General features: G+C 47.6%; 1 protein-coding gene across 1 annotated transcript in view; it reads left to right on the top strand.

Annotated features, from left to right (window-relative positions):
• Nucleotides 1-24,562, top strand: part of PACRG (parkin coregulated) — a 555,979-nt gene that overhangs the window by 286,527 nt on the left and 244,890 nt on the right. The window contains exon 3 of the mRNA XM_075553861.1: nt 24,088-24,259. Coding sequence (XP_075409976.1) covers nt 24,088-24,259 — 172 coding nt within the window. The remainder of the gene's footprint in view (nt 1-24,087; nt 24,260-24,562) is intronic.

Below are 24,562 nucleotides of genomic sequence, written 5' to 3'. Positions count from 1 at the left end.
GTCAATTCTAGAATATTTTCTTCCTCCCTACACTCATCATTATTCATGTAATTATCTTGTTTTCTCATTGTGGCAAATATATACATAACACAACATCCTCAGCTTCCACAACTTCTACTTGAATAATTCCATGCCATTGATTATACTCTTCGTGTTGTATGATTATTAATAGCCTTTTCCAGATTATTCCACAACCATTGACATAGACTTCATGCCCCCTAATAAAAATATTTTTTACCTTTGTTGTCTTATCCTGTAATTTGTGGGTCTGAATTCTTCTCCTATGTAAAAGGAGAATGATCAATTAATAAATCAGTAAACCACATATATAAGAAACTAGAGCTGACGTGGTCTACCCAAAGCAATTTTGCGAGTCAGCATCCCAAGTAACCCCAGGCACAGACCTGAAACTCAAGACATATATGCACACATATTTTTGTGGTTGGGCTGTGTAATCATTGGACCAGCCCCACAGGGTTTTGTGAGGACTGGGGATGTATGTGAAGGAGAGAAAGCCGTGCTTCACAGAGAGCAAGCGCGTCTCCAAAGCTACAGAAAACCAGCTGCCCTCAGGCCCACTCCAACAGTCAGGGCCGCTAGTTTGAAAGCAGATCACCAAGCTTTGTCCCCAAGGCACCTCTGAGTGCGCTCACACTCCTCCCCTCTGGTTAGCAGCCAAGTACTTAACCTTTTGCAACACCCGGGATATGCTGGGCCTTATAAACAGGAGCAAGAATAAAAAGCCTCATTGTTGGATCATTTCATTTATGTGATGAAGTGTTCTTACTAAGCACATTCATTGAGGGGAGAAAAGGCCCATTTCATTAGGCCAGATTCTGTATAATGGCTTCTTCTTCCTCTTCAGTTTCTGGCTAGGTGCGGGTGGGTTGGGACCACTAGCCCTTTGATTATCAGCCAAACATTTCATTGTTATGACATCGTGTGGGCTGTAGATGGGCCCTGTCCACAGCCACCTCTTTGTAGCTTCATGCCTCAGGTTCTTTTGCTTGTGAAGGTGTTCAATGGCAGGGAGAGCAGGTACCATGTGGCAAAATTGTACAGATTAGCTCAGAAGGATGGGGTGTGACTGCCGGGGCCTATGGCTATAAGGGGAGACCAGGAGGCGCCCGGTTCTATGTCCTGGTATGACTTTGTTGTGTGTACTTGTCACTGACACCCAAGGAAGTGTCCATTTTAATGATCTCCCAAACCTCATTCAATTTCTGACTGCCACTATTAGCTACCACCCTGGATCCACAGTGTGTGTCACCGGCCATTTCCCTTACAAGACTCAACATCTCCGCCCGGACAGATTTCACCTGATCGTGGTGTGCTTCTCCCACAGGGATGCTGGATTTCTTTAAATAATTTACACCATCCCTTTCTCAGATACTTTTGTCTTTAAAAAGAGGGGTGGGGTGGATTCTTCGGAAAGCCTGATGGCTCGGAACTGTTACAACCCCCGCAATTTCTCTTGGTTCCTTTTTCACAGCCTTTAGGTTTACTTCTCAAATCCCTGCACACCAGCTCGATCTTGTTCTCAGATAAGTGAAGACATGAGCATAGCAATTTCACTCTCCAGACGCCCCCCTGTCCCTTCAGCAGCTCCCCCATGGGTAGTGGCCCCCGCGATTGCTCGCACACTAGGCGGTGTGATTCTGAGCGGGAAGTGTGCGTGAAGAACTGCTGTGATCATTGACAAAAACGGACGAGGCGCCTGCCAGGAATGCAAACCAGATTCAGAAGATGACCTGGCAAGAGGGTTATCATTGTTGCTGTCCCATGGATCTTGGCTGAAAGCAGAGAATACCAGAAAAACCTTTCCTTGCGTGTTATTGATTATGCCCAGGTGTTTGACCGCCCGCGACGCTCATAACAGACTGTGGGCAATATTGAAATGAATGGGAATTGCAGAACACTCCCCAAACTTCCTCTCTCTGGATGCTGAGCAATCATCAGCACAGTTGAACTAGGTGCAGAAGAATGCGGTCTCTGCATGTGAGAGGCTTCTCAGCACCGTGTGACATGCAGAGGACCCCACCTTGCCTGGTGCAAGTGAGAAGGACTTGAAGCACTTGCTGATGTTCAGAGATTACAGCCCTTACGAGGGACTGCAATTTAATGTAAAGAAAACCCAAAGTTTAAAAATCTGACCAAACGGACAACATCGTGATAAATGGAGAGCAGGTTGAAAGTGTCGGGGATTTCATTTTGCTTAGATCCACAACCAAGCAGCAGTCCAGAAATCAAGGGGGTTATTGTGTTGGGCAAATCTGCTGCACAAGATCTCTCTAAAGTGTTGAAGAGCAGGGTCACTTTGAGGACTAAGGTGTGCCTGATCCAAACCAGGGCGTTTTCAGTGCTTTCATCTACATGTGAAAGTTGGACAGCGAATAGGGAGGAAGACCACAGAAGAACTGATGCATGTGGAATTATCGTGTTCAAGAGCTCTAAGAATGTTGGAAGTACCATGGACTTCCAGAAGAAGATCCTCAAGGGGACGGACGGACACCGTGGCTGCAACAATGGGCTCAAACATAGCAACAGTGGTGAGGCTGGTGCAGGACCAGGAGTGTTCCATCTGTTGTATGTGAGGTTGCTGTGGGTTAGAAATTACTCAACATCGCCTAACTGTAATAGCAGCTAGGTTGTTTCCTTTTGAAGTTCAAGTTTGTGACTTTGCCTTTGATTTAGAGGGAGAAAGAAGGTTGAGACCCTAGTTCCCCTTTGGGTACTAAGTTTAATAATATAGGTAAATTGAGTGCTGTGTTTAATGACACAGGTAGATTGAGAAGCATTTGCTAAAATCTAGAAATAGTTCTCCATTGAAAAACAAAATACACTATTTCACACCTCAACTGAATTTCTCAAATGAATGCAATGTGCGTGTGTTTTATAGTAGGAGTACTTGCAAGGTGATTCTTGGTTTGCTTGTTTGTTTACCTCACACCAAGAGAAGGGAGTTTGAGGTAATGTTTTAGGACTTCATTCCCCCGACTCACCCCTCAGGGTCACAGTAATGGAGCCATGGGTCCAGGGGCCATGTCTAGACTTTCCCTAGCTGATGTCATGTCAGGCTTATCAAAGCCCACTGCCGTCAAGTCAGACGACTGACCCTGGAGGAAAGAGTTGAGCAGCTCTGTAGGATCTCCAAGGACGCAAATCTTTAAGGAAGCAGACAGCCTCATCTCTCTCCCGCTGAACAGCTGGTGGGTGCCAGCTGCTGACATTTCTGTTAGCAGCCCAGGTCATAAACCACGTTGCCACCAGGGCTCCTTTGTCAGGGCTAGCAAAGAACGACCCAGAGTAGCTTCCAAAACATTGAATAAGGAAGCCCAAAGAAGAACCGATGCATTTGAATTGTGGTTCTGGAGAATACTGAAAGTGCATGGACTGCTAAAGGGAGAGTTACACCCTGGCTGCCACAGTGGGTGCGGGCATCGGAACAACTGGAAGGATGGCGCAGGACCAGCAGGGTTTGGGTCTGTTGTGCGAGAGGTTGCTCTGGGTCAGAGCTGACTCAAGGGGACCCAGCGATGACCACTTCTCCATCACACTGCTCCCTGGGCTCCCAGAGAGGAGCGGGCCAAGCCAAAGTGAGGAGGCAGTGTGTGTTCACTGACGGCACCCAACTCAGGGTATCTCCTCTTAGGGGACCATGACCCTGATGTTAGCCAGCACGTCGCCACCCGCAGCCCAAGGTGAAGCCACAGTGAGGTTTGTCTCGGCATGCCTGTTGAGGACCCGTCACTTGGCCCTGTGCCCCCTGAGCTCATTTCAGACACAGCTTGTTCACGCTGGTGAGACTCACCATGGCTAGGCATATGAGGATGACTGAGTGTGTTCTACCACTGACCCAGCGACCTGTGGGAAGAGGTGCATTTTTTTCTTTTTTTACATTTTATTAGGGGCTCATACAACTCTTATCACAATCCACACATCAATTGTATACATCAATTGTATAAAGCACAGCAGTACATTCTTTGCCCTAATCACTCTCAAAGAATTTGCTCTCCACTTAAGCCCTCTGCATCAGGTCCTCTTTTTTTTCCCCTCCCTTCCCGCTCCCCCCTCCCTCATGAGCCCTTGATAATCCACAGATTGTTATTTTGTCATATCTTGCCCTATCCGGAGTCTCCCTTCCCCCCCTTCTCTGCCGTCCATCTCCCAGGAAGGAGGTCACATGTGGATCCTTTTAATCAGTTCCCCCTTTCCAACCCACTCACCCTCCACTCTCCCAGCCTCGCCCCTCACACCCCTGGTCCTGAAGGTATCGTCCACCCTGGATTCCCTGTGCCTCCAGCTCCCATATGCACCAGTGTACAACCTCTGCCCTATCCAGCCCTGTGAGGTAGAATTCGGATCATGGTAGTTGGGGGGAGGAAGCATCCAGGATCTGGGGGAAAGCTGTGTTCTTCGTCGGTACTACCTCGCACCCTGACTGACCCATCTCCTCTCCTAAACCTCTCTATGAGGGGATCTCCAGTGGTCGACACTTGAGCCTCGGGTCTCCACTCTGCACTTCCCCCTTCATTCAATATGAGATATATATATATATATATATATATATATATATATATATATATATATACACTTGTGTATGTATATACACATATACATACACACACATATATATATTCTTTTTTTTTGCATGATGCCTTATACTTGGTCCCTTTGGCACCTCGTGATCGCACCTGCTGGTGTGCTTCTTCCATGTGGGCTTTATTGCTTCTGAGCTAGATGGCCGCTTGTTCACCTTCAAGCCTTTAAGACCCCAGACACTATCTCTTTTGATAGCTGGGCACCATCAGCTTTCTTCGAAGAGGTGCATTTTTGTGGCACCTTTTCTCTGCTTATAGGCGCCCTGGTCCTTTAGGGGTTTCTCATTGCTCTGCGGTCTACAAGATCTGCAGTGCGAAATCATCGCCTCTCTGTGGAAGAGAGATGAGGCTTTCTACTGCTGTAACGCAGTGCCCTCTCAGGGGCTCACAGGGGCATTCCTGCTGCGTCCTATAAGGTTGCTGTGGGTCAGCATTGACTCAATGGCAGCCAATCTGTTTTGTTCTTTCTTTGCTTGTTGGGGCTTCCTCTTCTCTGTCTACATCTTCACAACTCAGCTGGGGTCCTCAGGCACCCTCTCCCAGAAGGCCACACATCCTCCATGCTGCTCAGTCACCAGTGTGGGCACCAACCCCAGCACCTCCCAGGGGATACGCCCATGTGCCCCTCCACTGGGCATTCTTCTGTCTTCTTGCTTTGCTTGCAGGGGGAGTTTCGGGGGAAAGAGGATGCAACGCAAGATTCAGGGTTTTAAAAAGAACCAAATACATTGTGAAGAAATAAACGCACATGGCATGATTACCTTTAGAAAACACAGTGAGTCGGTTGAGCAATAGATTGGACAGGGGTGGCGGGGGTGGGGTAACGAGGGACCTGGACCAGGTGATTTGTTGCAGAGGCCGTCGGAAACGCACCGCCAACTCTTTCCAGTCAGCCTTGCTGGGTGACCCCTAGGCTGTGCAGGACCTCCTCCTCAACTCCCCCAGCTTCCTGCTTTTGCCACTCTGCTACTTCCTCCCGTCTCCCCATGGCAGAGCAGGTGTATGAGTCTGTGTTAAACCATGATTGGCATAGAGAGGACTCTTTTAATCAATTCTAAGGGTTAAAAAGAGAGAAGGTATTATTTATGAGAAATAACCTCTTAAGAAAAGGAGAGAAAATAGCTGCTTTTTACTGCTTCTGGACAGGGCTGTGTCTGGGTTTGGTGGCTGCAGTGTCGACAGCTATTTTGTGATCAGCAGGGGAGCTGGCCGTCTGTGGGTGGTGGGGAGGAAAGCAGGAGACACTGGCTGCTTGGTGACACTGCTGAGCCACTCTGTCCGCCTGCTGACTATAGAAGTACCTTCACATCTCAAGTCCTGCAACGGAACACAACCTACAGAGGGAAACTGAGAGTGGACACTGGCAGGCCAGACCTTCAGCCTCCAGTGTGGAGCCTGAAGGAAGTCATTAGAAACAAGAGGAGATGAGAGAAGCAAGTCTGGGAAGTGACCCATTCCAGAAAAGTTGTCCCGGGGCCAGGAGATCAGCTTCCCTGACTTCAATAACGTAAACCTTCTTCGTTTCTTGGCTTGCAGCTTTGGTATTCAGCCAGTTTACTTAATTTAGACTGCTCAGTTGGGCATTGGGCTGCTAGCTGTGAGGTCAGCAGTTCAAACCACTCCATAAGCAGAAAGAGGAGGCTGTCTGTTCTGGTGAAGATTTATAGCCTTGGGGGCCCTCTGTAGGGTCACTGTGAGTCAGAGTTGACTCGTTGATAGGGGAGGGTTTTTTGTTTTTGTGAGACAGAAGTCATATGAACTCACTATGACTTCTGACTCACAGGGCCAATAGTTCAAGACCAGCAGTCACTCAACAGGAGTGAGATGAGGCATCCTACCCCTGGAAGGGTAGACCTGCCCCCTGCGTGTTTCTGAGACGGGAACAGAGAGTCTTTTCACTCCCCCTGTGGGTTGAAACTGTTGGTTTCAAACTCCAGATCTTGCTGTTTGCAGCCCAGCTACATTCTGACTCCACCTCTCCCTTCAGTAACTGTCAATATCCCTTCAGAGGCATGTGGCTTCTGGGAGCTGATGAGCATTCCCGCCCTCCTCCACATCCAAGGATTTCTGATCTGTAACATCAAGATGGCCAAGAGGGTACTATTTACACCAGAAAAATCAGCAAATGAAAGGAACATTTCTCTGCAGCCCCGCCCACAGCCCAGCCTCCCTTGAGGTGGTCAGCACTTGCCTGCACAACTTGGAGGGACGAGGGCAGGATGCGTACCTCCATTATCAGTCTAGCTTACATAGTGGTGGCCGGTGCCTTATCTCAAATGACAGTGTAGCAGTATGACCACTGCTTCAATTTGCTGAATCTGGCTGCCCACATTTGCTGGGCCAGTCTATTAAAATTAGGTGCCCATATGAACAGTCCATCCGGAACCTAGCTGAAGAAATGACACTTCGCTTTGTTCAAGATGTTCCTTTCTATTTTTTAAAATCTCTCTAGGGATGAAAATTCCATACTGTCCAGGGTCAGCACTGAGAATGCCTCAGTCCTCTCCTCCCCGACTGCCTGCCTGGGAGGAGTGCTGCGGGGGTTCTCTGTACTGCACTGCGGGGTCCTGCGGACAGCCGGGCTGTGCACTGTGGTCTCTGGAGCTCAGCCCTGGGACCGGGTGGCCTCTGATAGCCGTGCCCTTGTTGGACACATTTCCTGAAGTGAGAGAGCCAGGAAGGGGTTGAAATCAAAGGCCCCTTTCAGTAGAGGAAGAACAGAAACAAGGGACCAAAATGAGTCAGGGTTGATGAGTGGGCCACTCACTCACTCTCTGCCTCTGAGCAAATCCTTGTACCCGGAATGGGCTTCTTGCTCTCACACGCGAACCAAAGAGGGGATTGAAATGAATGATTGAAAGTCATGCAAAATTACTTAGTACTACCAGATGACTACGTCTAGAAGGTCTGAAACCAGCCATTACTTAATGTATCTGTGACATATCTGCTACTTGATGTAGCGGAAATTTCCATAAAAACACACTTACATAGAGAACATATGATCCAGAGAGAGTGGAATAATAAACTAAAAGAGCACACACCCCATTTTCTTCCCATCCATCCCACCCTTCTTTCTTCTTCTCTACCTCTGCCCCATCATTCATCCTCCCATCCATCCACCCATCCATCCTCCCATCCATCCACTCATCTTATCCTCCCATCCACCCATCCATCCATCCACCCATCCATCCTCCCATCCATCCACCCATCCATCCTCCCATCCATCCTCCCATCCATACTCATCTTATCCTCCCATCCATCCACTCACTCATCTTATCCTCCCATCCATCCACTCACTCATCTTATCCTCCCATCCATCCATCCACCCATCCATCCTCCCATCCATCCACCCATCCATCCTCCCATCCATCCTCCCATCCATCCACCCATCCATCCTCCCATCCATCCACTCATCTTATCCTCCCATCCATCCACCCCACCCTTCTTTCTTCTTCTCTACCTCTGCCCCATCATTCATCCTCCCATCCATCCACCCATCCATCCTCCCATCCATCCACTCATCCATCCTCCCATCCATCCACCCATCCATCCTCCCATCCATCCACCCCACCCTTCTTTCTTCTTCTCTACCTCTGCCCCATCATTCATCCTCCCATCCATCCACTCATCTTATCCTCCCATCCATCCACCCATCCATTAATGTCTCTGAGAGATGCTATACCATACAATGTAGTGTTCTGGAATTCCCATTCTTCTCAAGGTTATCCATGGACTTCCCAAACTCAGCTCACTCTGATGCTGCTGAGAGTCAGCCATGCCTCTATCCTGTCCTTGACCTTCAATTGTCACCTCCTGTCTCTGCGATGACTTTCACATCCCTGGGAAACAGGCCTGAGAAACACATTGCAGCATCATGCCCTTGGTTCTCTACCGAGATGCTCACTGCCCTCAAGCTTTTCTAGTGTTTACAGCACACACACACACACACACACGCGCGCGCGCGCGCGCATGCTCCTCCCTGAGGTGGAGGATATGGGACTGTAATGATCAAACACTTGGTCTTTCACTTCCTGCTGCTCTGGCTCCACACCCCCTTCTGTATGGACATCATTTCTGTTATGTCCATGTTCCTATCTCCCTACACCTTCGTCAAGTCCAACTGAAAAGACGACAGTAGATCTCTTTCACATGGCTGCATACATGCCTCTGAGGTGTGATGATTAGACATTCAGTGGCAGCATAATGGATCTAGGGCTGTAAGAGTAAACGTGATGAGCGTGAGCCTAATGACTAGTCTGCACCGTCACCGTTCTAGATGGCTTATACCGATCAACAGATGTATTAGCCACCGGGTTGTTGAAGTATGTACTCTTATGATCTGCATTTATAAGGAGACAAAGGTAATGTCACCAGGGTCATAGGAGCAATTAGAGGCAGAGGCCGGGAACAATTTGAACTTAGCCTACCAAGCCCTGTTCTTAGCTACCCTTATGCAGAAAGGAAGCCATTTGGAGGATTCCATTGAGGATAAACAGCCATGCATCCAAATGGAAAGACAGACAGATACTCTAGGGCGATGGAAAAGCAGAATACATTCTGAAAGGAGTGAAATGTTTGGTGACCAGAGTTCAGGTTGTGGAGGAGAAATGTCTGAACTTAAAACTGTTAAGAGGATGTGGCGTGGGTTTTAAAGGGCCAGGCCTGTGAACCACAGAGCAGAAGAGTTTGCAGATGAATGACATAGAGTTTTCCACCCAGAAAATGGTACTGTCCACATGCTGAAGAATAGCATGAGAGGGGAGCAGCTAGTGTCCATGAAACCATCTGAGAATCAGCTCTCCACTCATTCAGTCATTCAACACAGACACAAAGTATGCCCCGAGTCAACAGAAAGTGGTATCAAGGGATCAATGGATAGGCAGTGGGAGAGAAGATGGAAACAAGATGGGAAATGGCCGGATGGAGGCATAGACAAGCTGCACCACTGACATGGGTGCTCGGTTCTCCCAAGGAAGAGAAGGAAAGGTGCTCTGAGCTGAGAGCCAAGGCAGGTTCCTTGGGAAGTGAAGCAACTGATGTGGTTAGCTTCCCTCACCTTTGACTAAGATCATGGCCTTGCCATGTCTAGCAGTCTAGAAGCTGGTGACAGAATGGAAACGCGGTGTGAATGAGTATCTCAGGTCACTTGGCTGGCCATGTTTGCTGCATGGTGAAGCGGGTGTTCAGCCACCGTGTAGGTGAAACTAAACTCACTGCCATCCAGTCAGTGGTGATTCATCGTATCCCGATAGGACAGAGTGGAAATGCCCTGTGGGTTTCTGAGATGGCCATCTTGATGGAGTAGAAAGCCCAGCCTTTCTCCCAAGGTGCTGGCTGGTGGTTTTAAACTGTCGACCTTGCAGTTAACAGCACATCATGGAACCACGATGCCACCAGGGATCCTTTACCATGTATTATAGGCCTTCCAGAAGTTTGGGGGGAGCAGGGAATCCATTATTTTTTCATTCTATTTTTTCCACCAACTTGAAGGTCCTTCATGATTTAGAGTACTTGATGGATCGGGACACTCCAGTGACTGAGCAGATTTATTAAAACCCATATGTGGTGGGTGGCATTGGGTACTTGAGGTGACCCAAGCATTATCCTTTTGCTTATGGAGTGCACAAACACAAGACCATAAGCCTTTTTCCAGAGGAAACATGGTGGAACGAGCAACAGCCACAGACTAGACGAGATGGTGTCAAATTATTAACAAAGGGTGTAAGCACCAACTCCAGTGACTCTAGGACCCAGGAGAACAGGTGAGGCGAGGACATTGGAGCAGGAGCAGAAGAGCACAGCGCATCCTGCTTAGTAGTCCTTGGGCTTCTGGGTAGATGTGCAGAAGGCAGGGCTCCCTGTGCGAAGGAGACACTGATGCCCCAGTGTGAAAACAAGGAGACGGAGCCTTTCATGCTGGCGGTTTGAAGCTTCTATGTAACCATTCCCATATGAAAGAAAATACCAGTATCTTCCTGACTAGTAAGTTCTTTCTGATGACAAAGGAAACAAATCTAGTAAGGTTAAAAAAACTGACTTTGAACTTGTAGTTTAAGATGCTCCTTTCTGGAATTATACCCTGCTCTACAGACGACAGGAGCCCTGGTGGTGTAGTGGTTACACATTGGGCTGCTAACTGCAAGATCAGCAGTTCAAAACCACTAGCCACTCCAAGGGAGAACAATGAGGCTTTCTACACCCGTGAAACTCACAGGAGCCTGTCCTCTAGGGTCACTGTGAGTCGAAATCGCCTCGATGGCAGGGAGTTTTCTGAGTTTCCGCAGGCTATAAGAAGCCCTGTGGTGCAGTTTTAGATCTGGGCTGGTAAGGGCAAGATTGGCAGCTAATACCCACCCATCACTCCTGGGAGACAGATGACGCTGCCTGCTCCCACAGAGATGCAGTCTCGGAACCCCTCTATAGGGTCAATGGCGGTAATATTAACCCAGTGGCAGTGGCTTGGGTGTTTTGTTCTCTAAATTGTGGAGTCTACCATGCTTCCTTGGCATAAACTCCAAACCCACTCCTGCAATTGCTGCATGCCTTCACTCTGCTTAGCTTTCTAGCACAGTCCTTGAGTCGCCTGTCCTCCAGGTGTTCTCCAGGTGTGCTATTGCAGGTAGAGGTTTGGCAGGGCTAACTGATTGGAGAAGTTGCAGCGTGTCCTGGTACACAGTGACCACATGTCTCTCTCAAGACATCAACTCAGCCCCTTTGTAAATACGTTTGAGCCTTGAACTACATGGGCTTGAACCAAGAGGGTGAACTTATACTTGGCTTTAAAACAAAAATCAAACAAAGACTGCATGACCCCACCCATCTCCCCAGTAAACTGAGAGTCCCAGTCAGAAATGCCCTCCCTCTTCTTGGGTATTTTTGTCATGTGCAGCGCAATACGGTAAACCTTGTATAAGTTGGTGGGACCCCACACATGGAAGCCTGCTAGAGGTGCTCCCAAGAAGCAGAGCAAGGCCAGGGAATTCCAAGAAGTTGAATTGCCTGATGTGCATTGCAGATTGAAACAAGGTAATGCAAGGACCATTTTTAAAAAGAGAAAGAAACTCCACGAGGGTGTCCGTGGAGCTAGGCCACCAACTGGGAAACCACCCACTGTTTGCCCAGTGCTTTTTAATCTTGTATTGAAGATGCCACTTTTCTGTGGTGCAGTATATATATCATGCATATGGCACGCAGAATGAAGTTAAACTGATGGTCATGGCACCGGGGGGACTTCCCATCAACAGGCTCTTTGTTGTGGTTAAAGCCCTCACGCTGGTACCATCTCACAGCAACCTGATGGACAGCACAAGGAGCCTTCGCCCAGGCCTCTGCCACCCTCGCGATTGTTTTTATAGCCGAGCCCATTGTTGCGGCCTCTGGGTCCATCCATCTCGTCAAGGGCCTTCCTCTTTTTCACTGCCCCCTAGTTTATCAAGTATGATGTCTTTCTCCAGGGACCGGTCTCTCTTCACAACATGTCCAAGGCATGTGAGACAAAGTCTTGCCCTCTTTGCCTCTAAGGAGCGCACTGGCTGTGTGTCTTACAAGGCAGGTTGCTTGTTCTTCTGACCTGCGTGGTACATTGACTATGCTGCACCAGCACCATAATTCAGATGCATCAGTTCTTCTTCGGGCTTCCTTATTCAATGCCCAACTTTCACATACACATGAGGTGATCGAAAATGCAATGGCTTGGGTTCGGTGCATCTTAGTCTTCAAAGCTGTGGGAAAACCAGGCTATCGGAATTGATGGAATGGCAGTTGGAATGTATCAACAAGCTGATGAAGCACTGGAAGCATGCACTCAGCTATGCCAGGAAACAGGGACGATGGCTACTTGGTCAACTGGCTAGAAGAGCTCCACATGTGTATCCATTCCAAAGCAGCAGAGGCTCATAGTATAGAACAATATCGTTACTACCACGTGCCAGTAAAATTCTGATGAAGATCATCCAACACCTATTGCAGTAGGACATTGGCAGGATGCTACCTGAGGTTTAGGCTGGATTCTGAAGAGCAGGCTATTAATAGTTATATTTGGGGGAATCAGAAGTCATATGCAGTTTTCAACTGGGCAGGGCTCCGCATCCCTTCACGCTCACCTTCACCTTGAGTTGTTCAAGGGTCGTGTGTCCTTTCCCACTGTGAGAGACATGGCTTGAATTGTTGTCATCTTACACTTGCTTCCAAAATTCCAAGTCCAGGCTTTGCCCTGCCTCTCCAGCACCCCCTGCCAGCACATCTAGACTCAGGCCACTTCAGTACAACTGGCCACTATCATCTGACACTGCTGTCCCCACTCTTGTGCCACATCTCTGCTCGAGCTGTGGCCCTTTCTTTCCCTGAGGCGCTCCCTTCTCACCTCACCAGACCTTGCTGGGGCTGCCCGGCCAATGAATGGTCCTATTCACTCCAACTCAACGTTCTGTTTACAGAACCAGGCCTTTTTTCTCCCTTATTGGCTTGCCAGTCTCCTTGAGCGTTCATTCATTCGTTCACTCCTAGAAACGTTACTGAAACTTTTTGTGGCTGTATTATTTTCTCTTCAGATGATAGAGGGAGGATTAACATCTTGTAGCACATACGATCACTGAATCCCGATGACGAGCCTGTGAGTTAGGTACCACATAGCAAAAGATGAATGAAGGCCCAGAGAGCTTCTGTCACTTTCCACAAGTCTCAGAGCTCAGCACACAGGAGCAGTGGGCTGGAAACAGCTTAGCCTGACCCCAACCCATGCAGCTTTCCACCACGGGCGTATGCCCTTCATCCATCCATCCATCCATCCACTCCCCCATTAAGCACACTGGTAATGTTCAAACATTGATCTTGGGGAGCAAGTCTTATTTGCTCCAACATACTTTCCCGTTGCCGCCCCCCGCCCCCCACTACCCACATTTCTCCCCATCACTCTGGACTGCGTTACCCAGTAGACACATTTCTCTTTGTGACCCAGTGCAGCTGAAGCTGTCACAGAAATAGCATACATGACTGGCTTGACAGAACATAAATTTGTCTTCTCATAGTTCAAGAGGCTGGAAATCTGAATTCTGGACATCGGTGCTAGTGGGAGTCTCTCTCTCTCTCTCTCTCTCTCTCTCTCTCTCTCTCTCTCTCTCTCTCTCTCTCTCCTCCTCGCTTTTGCTCTCCTTGGAGGCTCTGGCAGCAAGTCCTTCTCTGCTGGAGTTTCTGGAGCCTCAGTGTTGCTGGGTTCCTAGATGTCCTTCCTGTGCCATCTCTCGTCCCCATTTGTGCTGGCTTGTCTTGGTGCCTATGGCCACCCTCAAGAGATTAAGTTCAGGACCCAAAGACATTGAAGCGACCTATTTTCAGAACAACAACAACAAAACAACCCAATTTCCAAATATGAAATGGCATAGGGCAAAGGATGCCAGCACATGTATTTGGGGAGTACAACTCAAACCCTGTATCCAGTATATTGTTTGTGTTTGATTCCTAGATGATGATTATGTATAATCAAGTATAATCAAGGTATGATCAAGTATAAAGAATTCTGAATATAAAAGATTATTGACAATTTGGTAACTAGTCCCTGCAAAATATGCATAGAAAATTATGCTTTGATATGAGCCAACCTTTATTTTTCTTAAAAATGCTTCCTGAAATTAACTTCACCTGAATTAATCCTTCTAACTTCTAATTACTTGGTTGAGTTCAGAATACATAATCTAATTCATGGATTTTTTTTTTGGTAAAATACCATCATGTTTTGCAATTAATTCCAGTGTAAAAGCCACGTCGTCTCTTTCTAATTCTGAATTCTTAACACTTGGCCCTTTCCAGTCCTAGCTATTTTTTCGTTCTCTGTTTTCTTAAGATGTCTTTGCTCAAATGTGATAATGATCCCCTGCACCTTGGAACTATCGTTTAGCATTCAGCAGAATCATGATAAGGAGAGGGGAACTTGAGAGACATAATTCAATGTATCGTTTACTCTTGGTCATCACCACACTGTCCCCGCCAGTTCCAAAAAAAAAAAAAAGTAGCTTAAAAGTTTAAGGGAATTCTTTAAACTTTATGACAAGTGTCAGAGAGAGGGGTGTTCAAACGTATAGAACAAGGACTTTCCTTTTATTTATTGCCCCGGAAAGTATCACTCACTGACTGCTGTAGCTAGGAACACACACTTCCTGGATAATAAAGGTTAAGCATGCATAAATTCCAGGCCTGCTCACAAGTGACCTTTAGCTGTCTTGTTACCGTTTTCGACAGGAACTTAAAATAAGGTTATTCCATAAAATATTTTGACCTCCCTTCCCAAGTCCAGATTTGTTGCTCTATAATTAATATGTCCCAGTTAGTCAGGGCCATCAGTGTTTGTAGTCAAGATAGCAAGCCAGGGAGGCAGGGAAAAGGCCCAGGGATTGATGGGAGCCAGCACTATGAGGTTGGGGCTCTCACAAGTGCCGTGGACCCCCCCAAAGCTGCTGTTTCTCCCTCTAACCAACAGAAAATGTGCCTTGAATGTAGGTGGCCGTGGTGGTCTGTTGCCCTCCACTGCGTTCCGAGGCAGAGAGATTCTGTGTACAACAGGATGAAGTGCGTCATCCTACAATGGCAATATTTGAACCCATTCTTTCAGTCACTGTGTCAGTCATCTCTGTGACAGCCTTCCTCTTCTTTTTTTCTTTTGCTGCCCTTCTACTTTACCAAGCATGGTCTCCTTTTCCAGAGAATTGGGCTCTCCTGCCTGGAGCCCTGGTGGTGTAGTGGTTAAGCACTGGGCTGTGATCTGTGTAGCCAGCGGTTCAAAAGCACCAGGAGCCCCTCAGGAGACAGATGGAGTGTTCTGCTCCCATACACAGTTACTGTCTTGGGAACTGCGGGGTTGCTATGCGTCAGCACTGACTTAGCGGCAGTTTTTTGAGTCTCTCTTGATAACATGCCCGAAGCGCATGCAATGAGATGAAGTCCTGCCATCCTCACTTATAAGGACCTTTCTGACTATACTTCTTTCAAGACAGAGTTGCTTGTTCTTTTGACAGTCCAGGATGTATTAAATATTCTTTGCCCACAATGCATTTCAAATGCATGGCTTCTTCTCCAGTTTCATTCCTCCGTGTCTGACTTTCACATGCGAGACGACTGAAACCCTTGATTGGGCCAGGCCTGCCGGGATCCTCAATGAGCTATTCTTGCTCTTCAATGCCGTATCTTATTTAGTTACAATCGCAACATAAATTAACCCATTTATTACGGGCCAGAGAGGTTCCAGGTAGTGGAGCGTCTACTGGTCTTTCAAGTCCTCAGTCTTCTGATGGCGGCCTTTCCTGGGACAGCAGACGGGGTATTGTAGGTCCAGGCCCACCAGCTCCTGTACCATGGTGCCAGATGCCCATCGCACATCTCTTCATTTTGGTTTTGCCACAGAAGGAGCAAGTGTAATTGGAATGGTGGCTGGTTTCAATTTTCTTCACCATTTTCCTGAGGGATGCACCATAACGGGTCCATATTTGCCCGTGATCCCGGCCTTCTTGGTGCGTTTGGCCGTCTCGCTGCAAACCAGTTCCAAACCCAAGAGGATGCTCTTCAACACTTTCAAGTGGTCTTGTGCAGCAGACTTACCCAATGCAAAGTGTGGTTTGATCTCGACTGCTACTTCCATGTTTATTGTAATGATTCCTATTGGTCCAGTTGTGAGGTTTGATTTTCTTTACATTGAGTTGCAATTCATATTGAAGGCTGTGATTTGTGATCTTCATCAGCAAGTGTTTCAAGTTCTGCTCACTTTCAGCAAGCAAGGTTGTGTCATCTGCATATCACAGGTTGTTAATAAGCCTTCCTCCAAACCTGATGCCTGTCCTTCCTTGTAAAGCTTAGCTTTTCTGATGATTGGCTCACCAGAGAGATTGAATAGTATGGTGAGGAGAAACAACACTGATGCATACCTTTCATGATTTTAAATCATACAGTATCCCTTGTTCAGTTCTCCCAACTGCTCTTGATCCATGTACAAGTTCCATGTGGAATGTTCTAAAGTCTGCATTCTTTCAAAGTAATCCTCAGTTTGTTGTGGCCCACACAGTCAAATGCCTTTGCATAGTCAATAAAACATGAATAAACATCATTCTGATAGTGTCTGCTCTCAGGCAAGGTCCGTCTGGTGTCATCAATGATGTCCCTTCTTCGTTGTCCTCTGCTGAATCTGACTTGAATTGCGGGTGGCTCCCTGTTAGTGTATTACTGCAACTGTTGTTGATGATCGTCAGCAAAATTGTATTTGAATATTATGCTAATCATATTGTTCAATAATCTCTCCACTCTGTGGGGTCACCTTCCTGTGAAATGGGTACAAACATGAATCTTGTTTGTCAGTTAGCCAAGTCTCTAACTCCCACTGCTTCATCAACCTGGTGAAACATCACAATCGATGTTCCATCAATTCCTGGCCACTGTTTTTGGCTAATTCCTTCAGGACAGCTGGACTTCTTTCTTTGGTACCCTCGGTTCTTGTACATTTGCTGCCTCTCGAAATGACTGAGTGCCAGCCAGTTCGTTTTTGTACAGGATTCGACAAAAGGGAAGATGCATTCCTTCCATATTCTTGTGATCCACTCAGTACTATGCCCGTGGAATGTGTCCATATTGCCCTGGCTCCCTTAGGGTCTTCTGTGTTGATTGTTAGTTGTTTTGTTTAGTTAGTTACCTTCAAGGATTGGTTTTATTTTATTTCTTGCTATTTTCACTATCATGTCTTAAAATATTATCTAAGTTGGTTTTTAGTGTGTTGATCTTTTATGCAGTTTGTTTTTGAGTCATGTGAGTAATGAAATGTGCCTTTCGACTCCCTGATCCTTCTACCTGGGTAACCCTCTCACCCTGTAGGGCTTTTTAGGGATCCACGTCAGTCTTGTCCACCATCTTTCCTGAAGTTTCCTTTTCCAACCACATCAGAGTACTTTTGTGTTAAAATTCTCATCAAAAACATCATGGACTACAACATGATAGTGCTTGTGCTTTTCTTATTATTGAGAGAGTATAATGACATGATATATTTTTAATTCCATAGCCCACCCACATCCATACGTATTTTGAAAAGAGCAGTTCATCTTCATATAAAATATTATAGGCACCTTCTGCAGCACTAGGCTTTGGTGATTGTATAAATTGTAACATCTCTTATGATAACCAAGGAACCCTGGTAGTGCTATGGGATAAGTATTGGGCTGCTAACTTCAAGCTCAGCGGTTCATACCCACCCACCCTCCCGTAGAAGAAGATGAGGCTGTCTGCTCCCATGAGCCTCAGAAGCTGGAAGTCAGTGGCTTAGGTTTTTCAGTTCTTGTGGTAATGAAACAACTATTTGAAAGTTTGAAAACAATTGAGTCAATACCTCATTTTAGAAAGGTTCAATCAGTAAAATGGAGAGTATAATATATACAACTAGATATTTTTGTCAACAAGAGGGAAAGATAATTACACTTTTTGTTTGCCCTGTTTGTTTTTTATTCTAAGGAGGGTTCTAGGGAATTATTACAGGAGGCCCAATAAAAGATTGTTTCAATAATAATTGATTTTCTGAATGAAACCATGATATAGAAAATATATCTTTGATGTGAGTTGCCTTAATGTATGTGTGTGTGTGTTTTATTTAAAGAAAAAAATCACCTCCTCATGCTTCTGACCTTTTAGTCCAAGTGTTATGGTGATAGGCTGCCCTATCTGGTAAGGCTGGTCAAGTTAGAATTGTACTTTGGACCAAAGGTCATTGTAAGATTTAGAGATCAACTCACCCTATGTGCTCTTTAAAAAGTTATAAAACACCCATTGTCAAAGGGAGTTCTGTAAGTAAAATTCTTGACATTTGTGAGTTCTTCAAAGTAGCCCTCCATCAGTGTATGGTACCGTAGCTTTACTCCCTAACGGTAAGGAAGCAGGCCTTGCTCAGTGTCCCACTTCCAGCACTTCCTGATTCAGGATACTGTGCGTAAACTTTGAAGAAAGATTCCCCCAATTCAGAAGAAGTTGGGAAACTAACATTTTTAGGAATATTTGGAAAACATACCAAAAATGCAATGCTCACCATTCTACCTAGTTATCATGAAAACAAATGATGGCCATGTTCTCTGTAACTCTACATGAAGGAAAGGAGCTATCGATTGGGCAGCGTGTAGAGTATGAACCAAACCAGTGTCCCTCTGACTCACAGTGACCCCATGGACATCCAAGTAGGACCGTGCCGCCCCCCCCCCCAGGTTGTCAGTGGATGTTGGTTCAGAAATTGACCACCAGGCCTTTCTTCCATGACCACATAACATTACAAAAACAAACAAAAAATCTCGATGTCACCAAGTGGATTCCAACTCTCGGTCCCGCTTTAGGGCAGAGTAGGACTTCTTCTTAGGTTTCTGTTCTAGCTCTCATTGAGTGGCAGGTGAACTTGAATCATCAAGCTCATGGCTAGGAGCCTAATACTGCAGCCACACCACCAGGGTTCCTTACATAACACACACACGTATGAGACTATAATTTGAAGAACACACATAGACAAAGTTAAATAAGCAAGCCCCTAATCAATCTTTCCCTTATATTTTGTTTACATTTTGTTATTCTCAACACCTGGATTTTTTCTTTAAAGACAAACATGAACTATTACCAATATATTATTTGTGGGCATTTAAAAAAAAGATCATTTTATTGGGGGTTCATACATACATGCATACAACTTTTATCACAATCCATACATCCACCCATTGTGTCAAGAACATTTGTACATTTGTTGCCATCATCATTTTCAAAACATTTTCTTTCTACTTGAGCCCTTGGTATCAGCTCCTCATTTTTCCCCATCCACCCCCACCCTCCATCCTCATGAACCCTTGATAATTTATAAATCATTATTAATTTTTCATGCCTTACACTGATCGACGTCTTCTTTCACCCACTTTTCTGTGTCTGTCCTCCTGCGAGGGAGTTATATGTAGATCATTGTGCTCCATTCCCCTTTCTCCCCCCACCTTTCCCTTCCCCTCCTGGTATCACTGATGCGTTTGAGGGTTCTCTGAGAAAGAGAGGCCTTTCCTTCTAAGGCTTTAAAATTCAGCAAAATTGTCTATTCATCTTAAGTGGTTTTCAGTAAAATGAGGGTAAACAGAGCCACTAAGAAGCCAATCCTGAATTTTTACTAAGATTCTCACAACATTCCAGAAATGTACATCACTGGTGCCATCTTAACAAGAAGGCAAAATATAACAACAGCATTTTAGTTGTGGATACAAAGTATTGGGATCGGTAAGTTAATAGGGACTGATACCCTCCTTCGTTCTATAGGATCATTCCGCTGACTGCCATGGTCCCTATCCCAATGGTCCGTAGCCTCTTGTCGTTGAGCCATTGTTCCTTAGCCGGGGAGGACCGCTCAGAGAAGTTAACATAGCGCAGTGATGCCAGAAGTCAGAATTAAAATCCGACTCCTGCTTACTTAGCATCCCACTATGATCTGCCTAACAAGGAGCCTGGGGGCAGGGAGTACAGTGGTTAAGCAGTGAGACTCTGTGGAAGAAAGATGTGGTAGTGTGGCACCGTAGAGATTACAACCTTGGAAACCCAACGGGGCAACCGTACTCTGTCCTATGCTGTTGTTAGATGCTGTTGAATCCGTTCTGAGACACCGCCCAGTTCTGTACCATCCTCACAATGGTTCTCATGCTTGAGCCCCGTGTTGCAGCCACTGTGTCCACCCAGGTAATGGACAGCTCCCCATAAACCCCCTACAGGGTTGCCCTCAGTCAGAACTCCCTGGCAGTGGTTGAGATGCTCTTATCTAGGAGTCGACATCAATTCTATCGCAGTGAGTTTTGAGTTAACACGGTTCTACCAGGAGTGAGTCCCAATCCATGAGGATATATGTCCATTGGGTGTTCTGTTCAAGGCTATGTGGGTGCAGTCCGGGTGGGTGGAAATGGGTGAGACCCCATAAAGGATGCCCATGAGTTGTGATCTACCTGTGGGCAGTGGGAAAGATTGCTTCCGAGGCTATAACAGAACACATGGGATTGTAAATGAAGAAATAGGAGCGGCCACAGAGGAAATCCACAAGGGATGGCCAGTGAGAGAATGGCCTCCCTGGCCTGAAGTCTTGAAGGAGAGAAGTTGCCAGGCGCAGGCTGTGAAGGGAGGGCACAGTGGGTTCCGGAACATCTCTAGGAGGAGTGAGCTGGGTGGTGGTTGAGGAACACGCAGGTACTGGTGGCACCGAATTGAGGACCCAGCAGGAGAGGGTGTGATGTGGAGGGCACAGAGCACCTTTCAGGGACCCCTCAGAGGACCTCTGAGAGCAATAGCAGGGGAGGGGTCCTATATGCATGAGAATGGAGAGAGGGAGACGATTAGGAGGCTCCTGTCTCCCAGACAAGGCAAGTTAGTGGTCGTGAACTCAGTCAGTAGTGAGCAAAGCGGTGGGAGTTGATGGATTTGGATCTAATAGGTGTTCTCATGGATTCACCCGAGGGTTCACGGGAAGCAGGTTAAGGATACTTGAAAGCTTCACTGAAGGTTTTCAGCGGCTCTTTCCTCTGAAGTGTGGAGCTGAGTCCTTTGTTGTCTGTTCACGCCGCAGAAGCTCCGCTCAAAACTGCTCACGTTGGGTGACCCTGCTGGCTTCTGAAATCCCAGGGGCATAGCTTTCTGCATCCCAGCAAATGCCAGCCACCAACGGACAGCAGACTGTCAGGGAGGTGGGGAACGAAGTAAGGCCAAGGGCTCCGCTGAGGTCGGGATGGCCAGACTCAGTCTCCCCTACTTTGGACGTGTTGTCAGGAGAGACCAGTGCCTGGAGCAGGACATCGTGTTTGGTAAAGTGGAGGGGCTTCCAAGAAGAGGGAGTCCCTCAAGGAGATGGATTGCCACAGTGGATGCATCAGTAGGCTCAGGCATAGGGACCATTGGGAGGCCGGCGCGGGACCAGGCAGGATTTCCTTCTGTTGTACTGGGGTCACTGTTGGTCAGCACCGACTCAATGGCACCTGACAACAACAATAACAACAGGTTGAGGACAACTAGCAGTGTCAACCACAGGGGTGGTGTCAGCCCACCTTCACAAGGTCCACCTTGTGCAGGTGATGAGACCAGCAAAGGGACTGCTGGATCAGACAATGGAACAGCCTCCGAAGCCTGAGCTCGAAGCAGCTGCAGGGAAGCCCTTGGGATAAATGCCCATTAGACGTGCCTCAGAGAGTGAGAGGGACATGAGCAGGGCTGGACGGTGACTACGGAGAATTCTTTCGGAAAACTTTCTCGTGAGACGCAACGGGAAAATGGAGCTGTGGCTGGAAGGGAGTTTTCAGAAAACCAGTGAAATACTATAGGTTACAGAGAAGCCAGATCGATTTGTAAAACAGAGAGGAAATGGTGGTGGGAGGGCTGGAGGTGGGGAGACCAAAGAAAGTGCTTCCTGATGCCCCTACGAGTTTGAGACCCAGGTCAACTTCATCCAGAAGGTGACCAAAACTGAACCACAACAAGGAGTCCCCAAAGACAGAAAATCAGGGGGAAAGTGACCAACCCAAATCTTTGTACAGCAAGTAGAAACAACAATACCTAAAGAGTTTAAAGATGTCTGGAGCCTCATTTTTTTAAAATTTATGGTTTTGACTACTTGGTCCGCATCGATGAGAAATCCTGGCTGTTCCCATCTCCAGTGCTCACACGGCTGTCTTGCTGCAGATCCCACCAGGTTGGACAAGAACCTCCCTCCCCAGGTGCATGACTGCGTCAGCATCTCCTCTAACCAAAGTCCATGCACATGCGCCCCTGTGACTCCCTCTCCGGTTTCATACGCCGCCTTTGCGAATTCTAGACCAAAGTCTGACCATCATTTGACGTTTGTCTCTCTAACTGCAGTTCTCACCCATGCACTGTCCCCAAACAAGCCGAGAAGTCATTCCATTGTTTGGCAGCAGATGTGCAGAGATCCAGATGTGTCCCTAATCTGTGAACAAGTCAGTAAACGGTCCCTTGAGAAGGGACATCTCAGCAGGGAAGAAGAGCTGGCGGTCAGCCGGTTGGGAGGATTCAGAGGCACTATCACCCCACCCCTCCCCCATCCTCCGCTGGTCCGCCTCTCAGGAGCTCCTTCCTTAGGGGTCTTCTCTCTGGTCCTTTGTGCCCTTTCTTTTATCTGCTTCCGTGGTGTCTTCCTCTCTCCTTTCCTTCATCTGTCTTCCCTCCCTCCTCCCTCCCTCTCTTCTCTTTTCCTCCCTCCCTTCTTGCCATCCTGCCTTCCAGTCTCTTTCAAAGCTTCTTCAGAGTCAGAGCCAGGTGTTGTTCAAAACACTCAACGCAGCCTCACTGCCATTGCACTGCTGTTGGGTGCCGTCGGGTTGATGCCGACTCATGGGCAATGGAAGGAAGCACTGCCTGGTCCTGCCCCAGCCTGACAGTGGTTGCGATGGTTGAGCCAGTCCATTGTGGAAGCCACTGTGTCATTCCATCTTGTTGAGGGCCTTCCTCTTTCATGACGCCCTTTCACGTTACCAAGGTGACGTCGGTGATCAGTATTTGTTCTTGGAAACCATATTGCCAAATGGTGGGGACACAGAGGAAAACGTTCAGCTGCTCAGAGGACACGCTCTTAGAATGGTAGAGGAAGGAAGGATGGGGGGACAGGAGAAAGCACGAAATATCCCGGCCAGCTAGTCGTAGGGGTATTGGTCTCTGATGGGACAGAAAGCACAGGAGGCCAGTGCAATAGAGTGGAATGGGAGAGGGACAGCCTGCCAGCCTCCCAGGGTCCCCCATGCGGTGTCCAGACTCCGGGAACTTCCAGGGAATCATGGCTGCCCCTGACTGGCTGCATCGTTAGTGAACAAATCAGAAACAACCCCATGGAAGAGACGTCTGGGACGCGTTCCCCAGGAGGGTCCATGTTAGATTCTTTCCTGTCACAAGTGCAGGTGCTCGTCTATTTTGAACTGAACCCCACCCCACGGCCATGTCCCCATTTTATTCTTATAATATGTATTATAGTTATTATTATGTTATTCATTTTATCCTTTCATTATCATTGATTAAAAAAATTACCCACACAAAAGAATGAAATCGCCAAATGCACCTAAACGTGGATTATTCCCCACGTGGCTGGTGGCCGTGACCTCCCTGAGAATGGAGGAAAACCAAGCTGGCTTTCCCCAGTCATCAGGAATCAAGGGCACAACAAACACTCACTGCCACCAAGTTTATGCCAACCCAGGGTGGCCCTAGAGAGCAGGGTACAACCAGCCGGTGGGTTTCCAAGATTGCCACTCTTTATGGGGATAGAGAGCCCTGCCTTTCTCCCAGGAGAGCGGCTGGTGGTTTTGAATGGCTGACTTTGTGGTCAGCAGCCCAGCGTGTCACTGCAGCGCCAGGTGGGAGTTGGTGAGTCCAGGGCCCAGCCATCCAAAGGAACACGCCCTGCTCTTCTTCCTCCTCCTCCTCCTCCAGGTAATGAGCCGGTCCTCACATGGCCTCTCTCCTCTGTCCACAGGTAGAAATCGAGAAGTTGGATTACCATCACTACCTGCCTCTGTTTTTTGACGGGCTTTGTGAAATGACGTTTCCCTACGAGTTTTTTGCTCGTCAAGGAATCCACGACATGCTGGAGCACGGGGGCAACAAGATCCTCCCCGTCATCCCGCAGCTCATCATCCCAATCAAAAGTAAGTGAGCAGGGGGGGGGGGGACACGCATCACTCAGAGTCTGACAGCCCGCTAATGACGCCGGGCACGTCCCCGAGTGTGTGGGACTTCTCCCAGCTTGCTAGGAGGCCACACAGCCCTTATGGCAACCCACGCCACCATGGGCGCTGCCCTGAGCTGATGGCACTCCAGAGAGGACGTGAGCTGGTGGTGGGTGGCTGGACAGGGCAGGGAAGCAAGCACGGGTACCCATGCAAACAGCCACACATGGGCTGGTAGGAGTCTGTGTGGGCATGGAATCCTGATGGTCTGGGCACAGTGGT

This window comes from Tenrec ecaudatus, chromosome 7 (assembly GCF_050624435.1).
Source record: "Tenrec ecaudatus isolate mTenEca1 chromosome 7, mTenEca1.hap1, whole genome shotgun sequence".
Taxonomy (NCBI): domain Eukaryota; kingdom Metazoa; phylum Chordata; class Mammalia; order Afrosoricida; family Tenrecidae; genus Tenrec; species Tenrec ecaudatus.
Note: the sequence above shows the minus strand (reverse complement) of the source record. Positions and strands in the feature narration are given on the sequence as shown.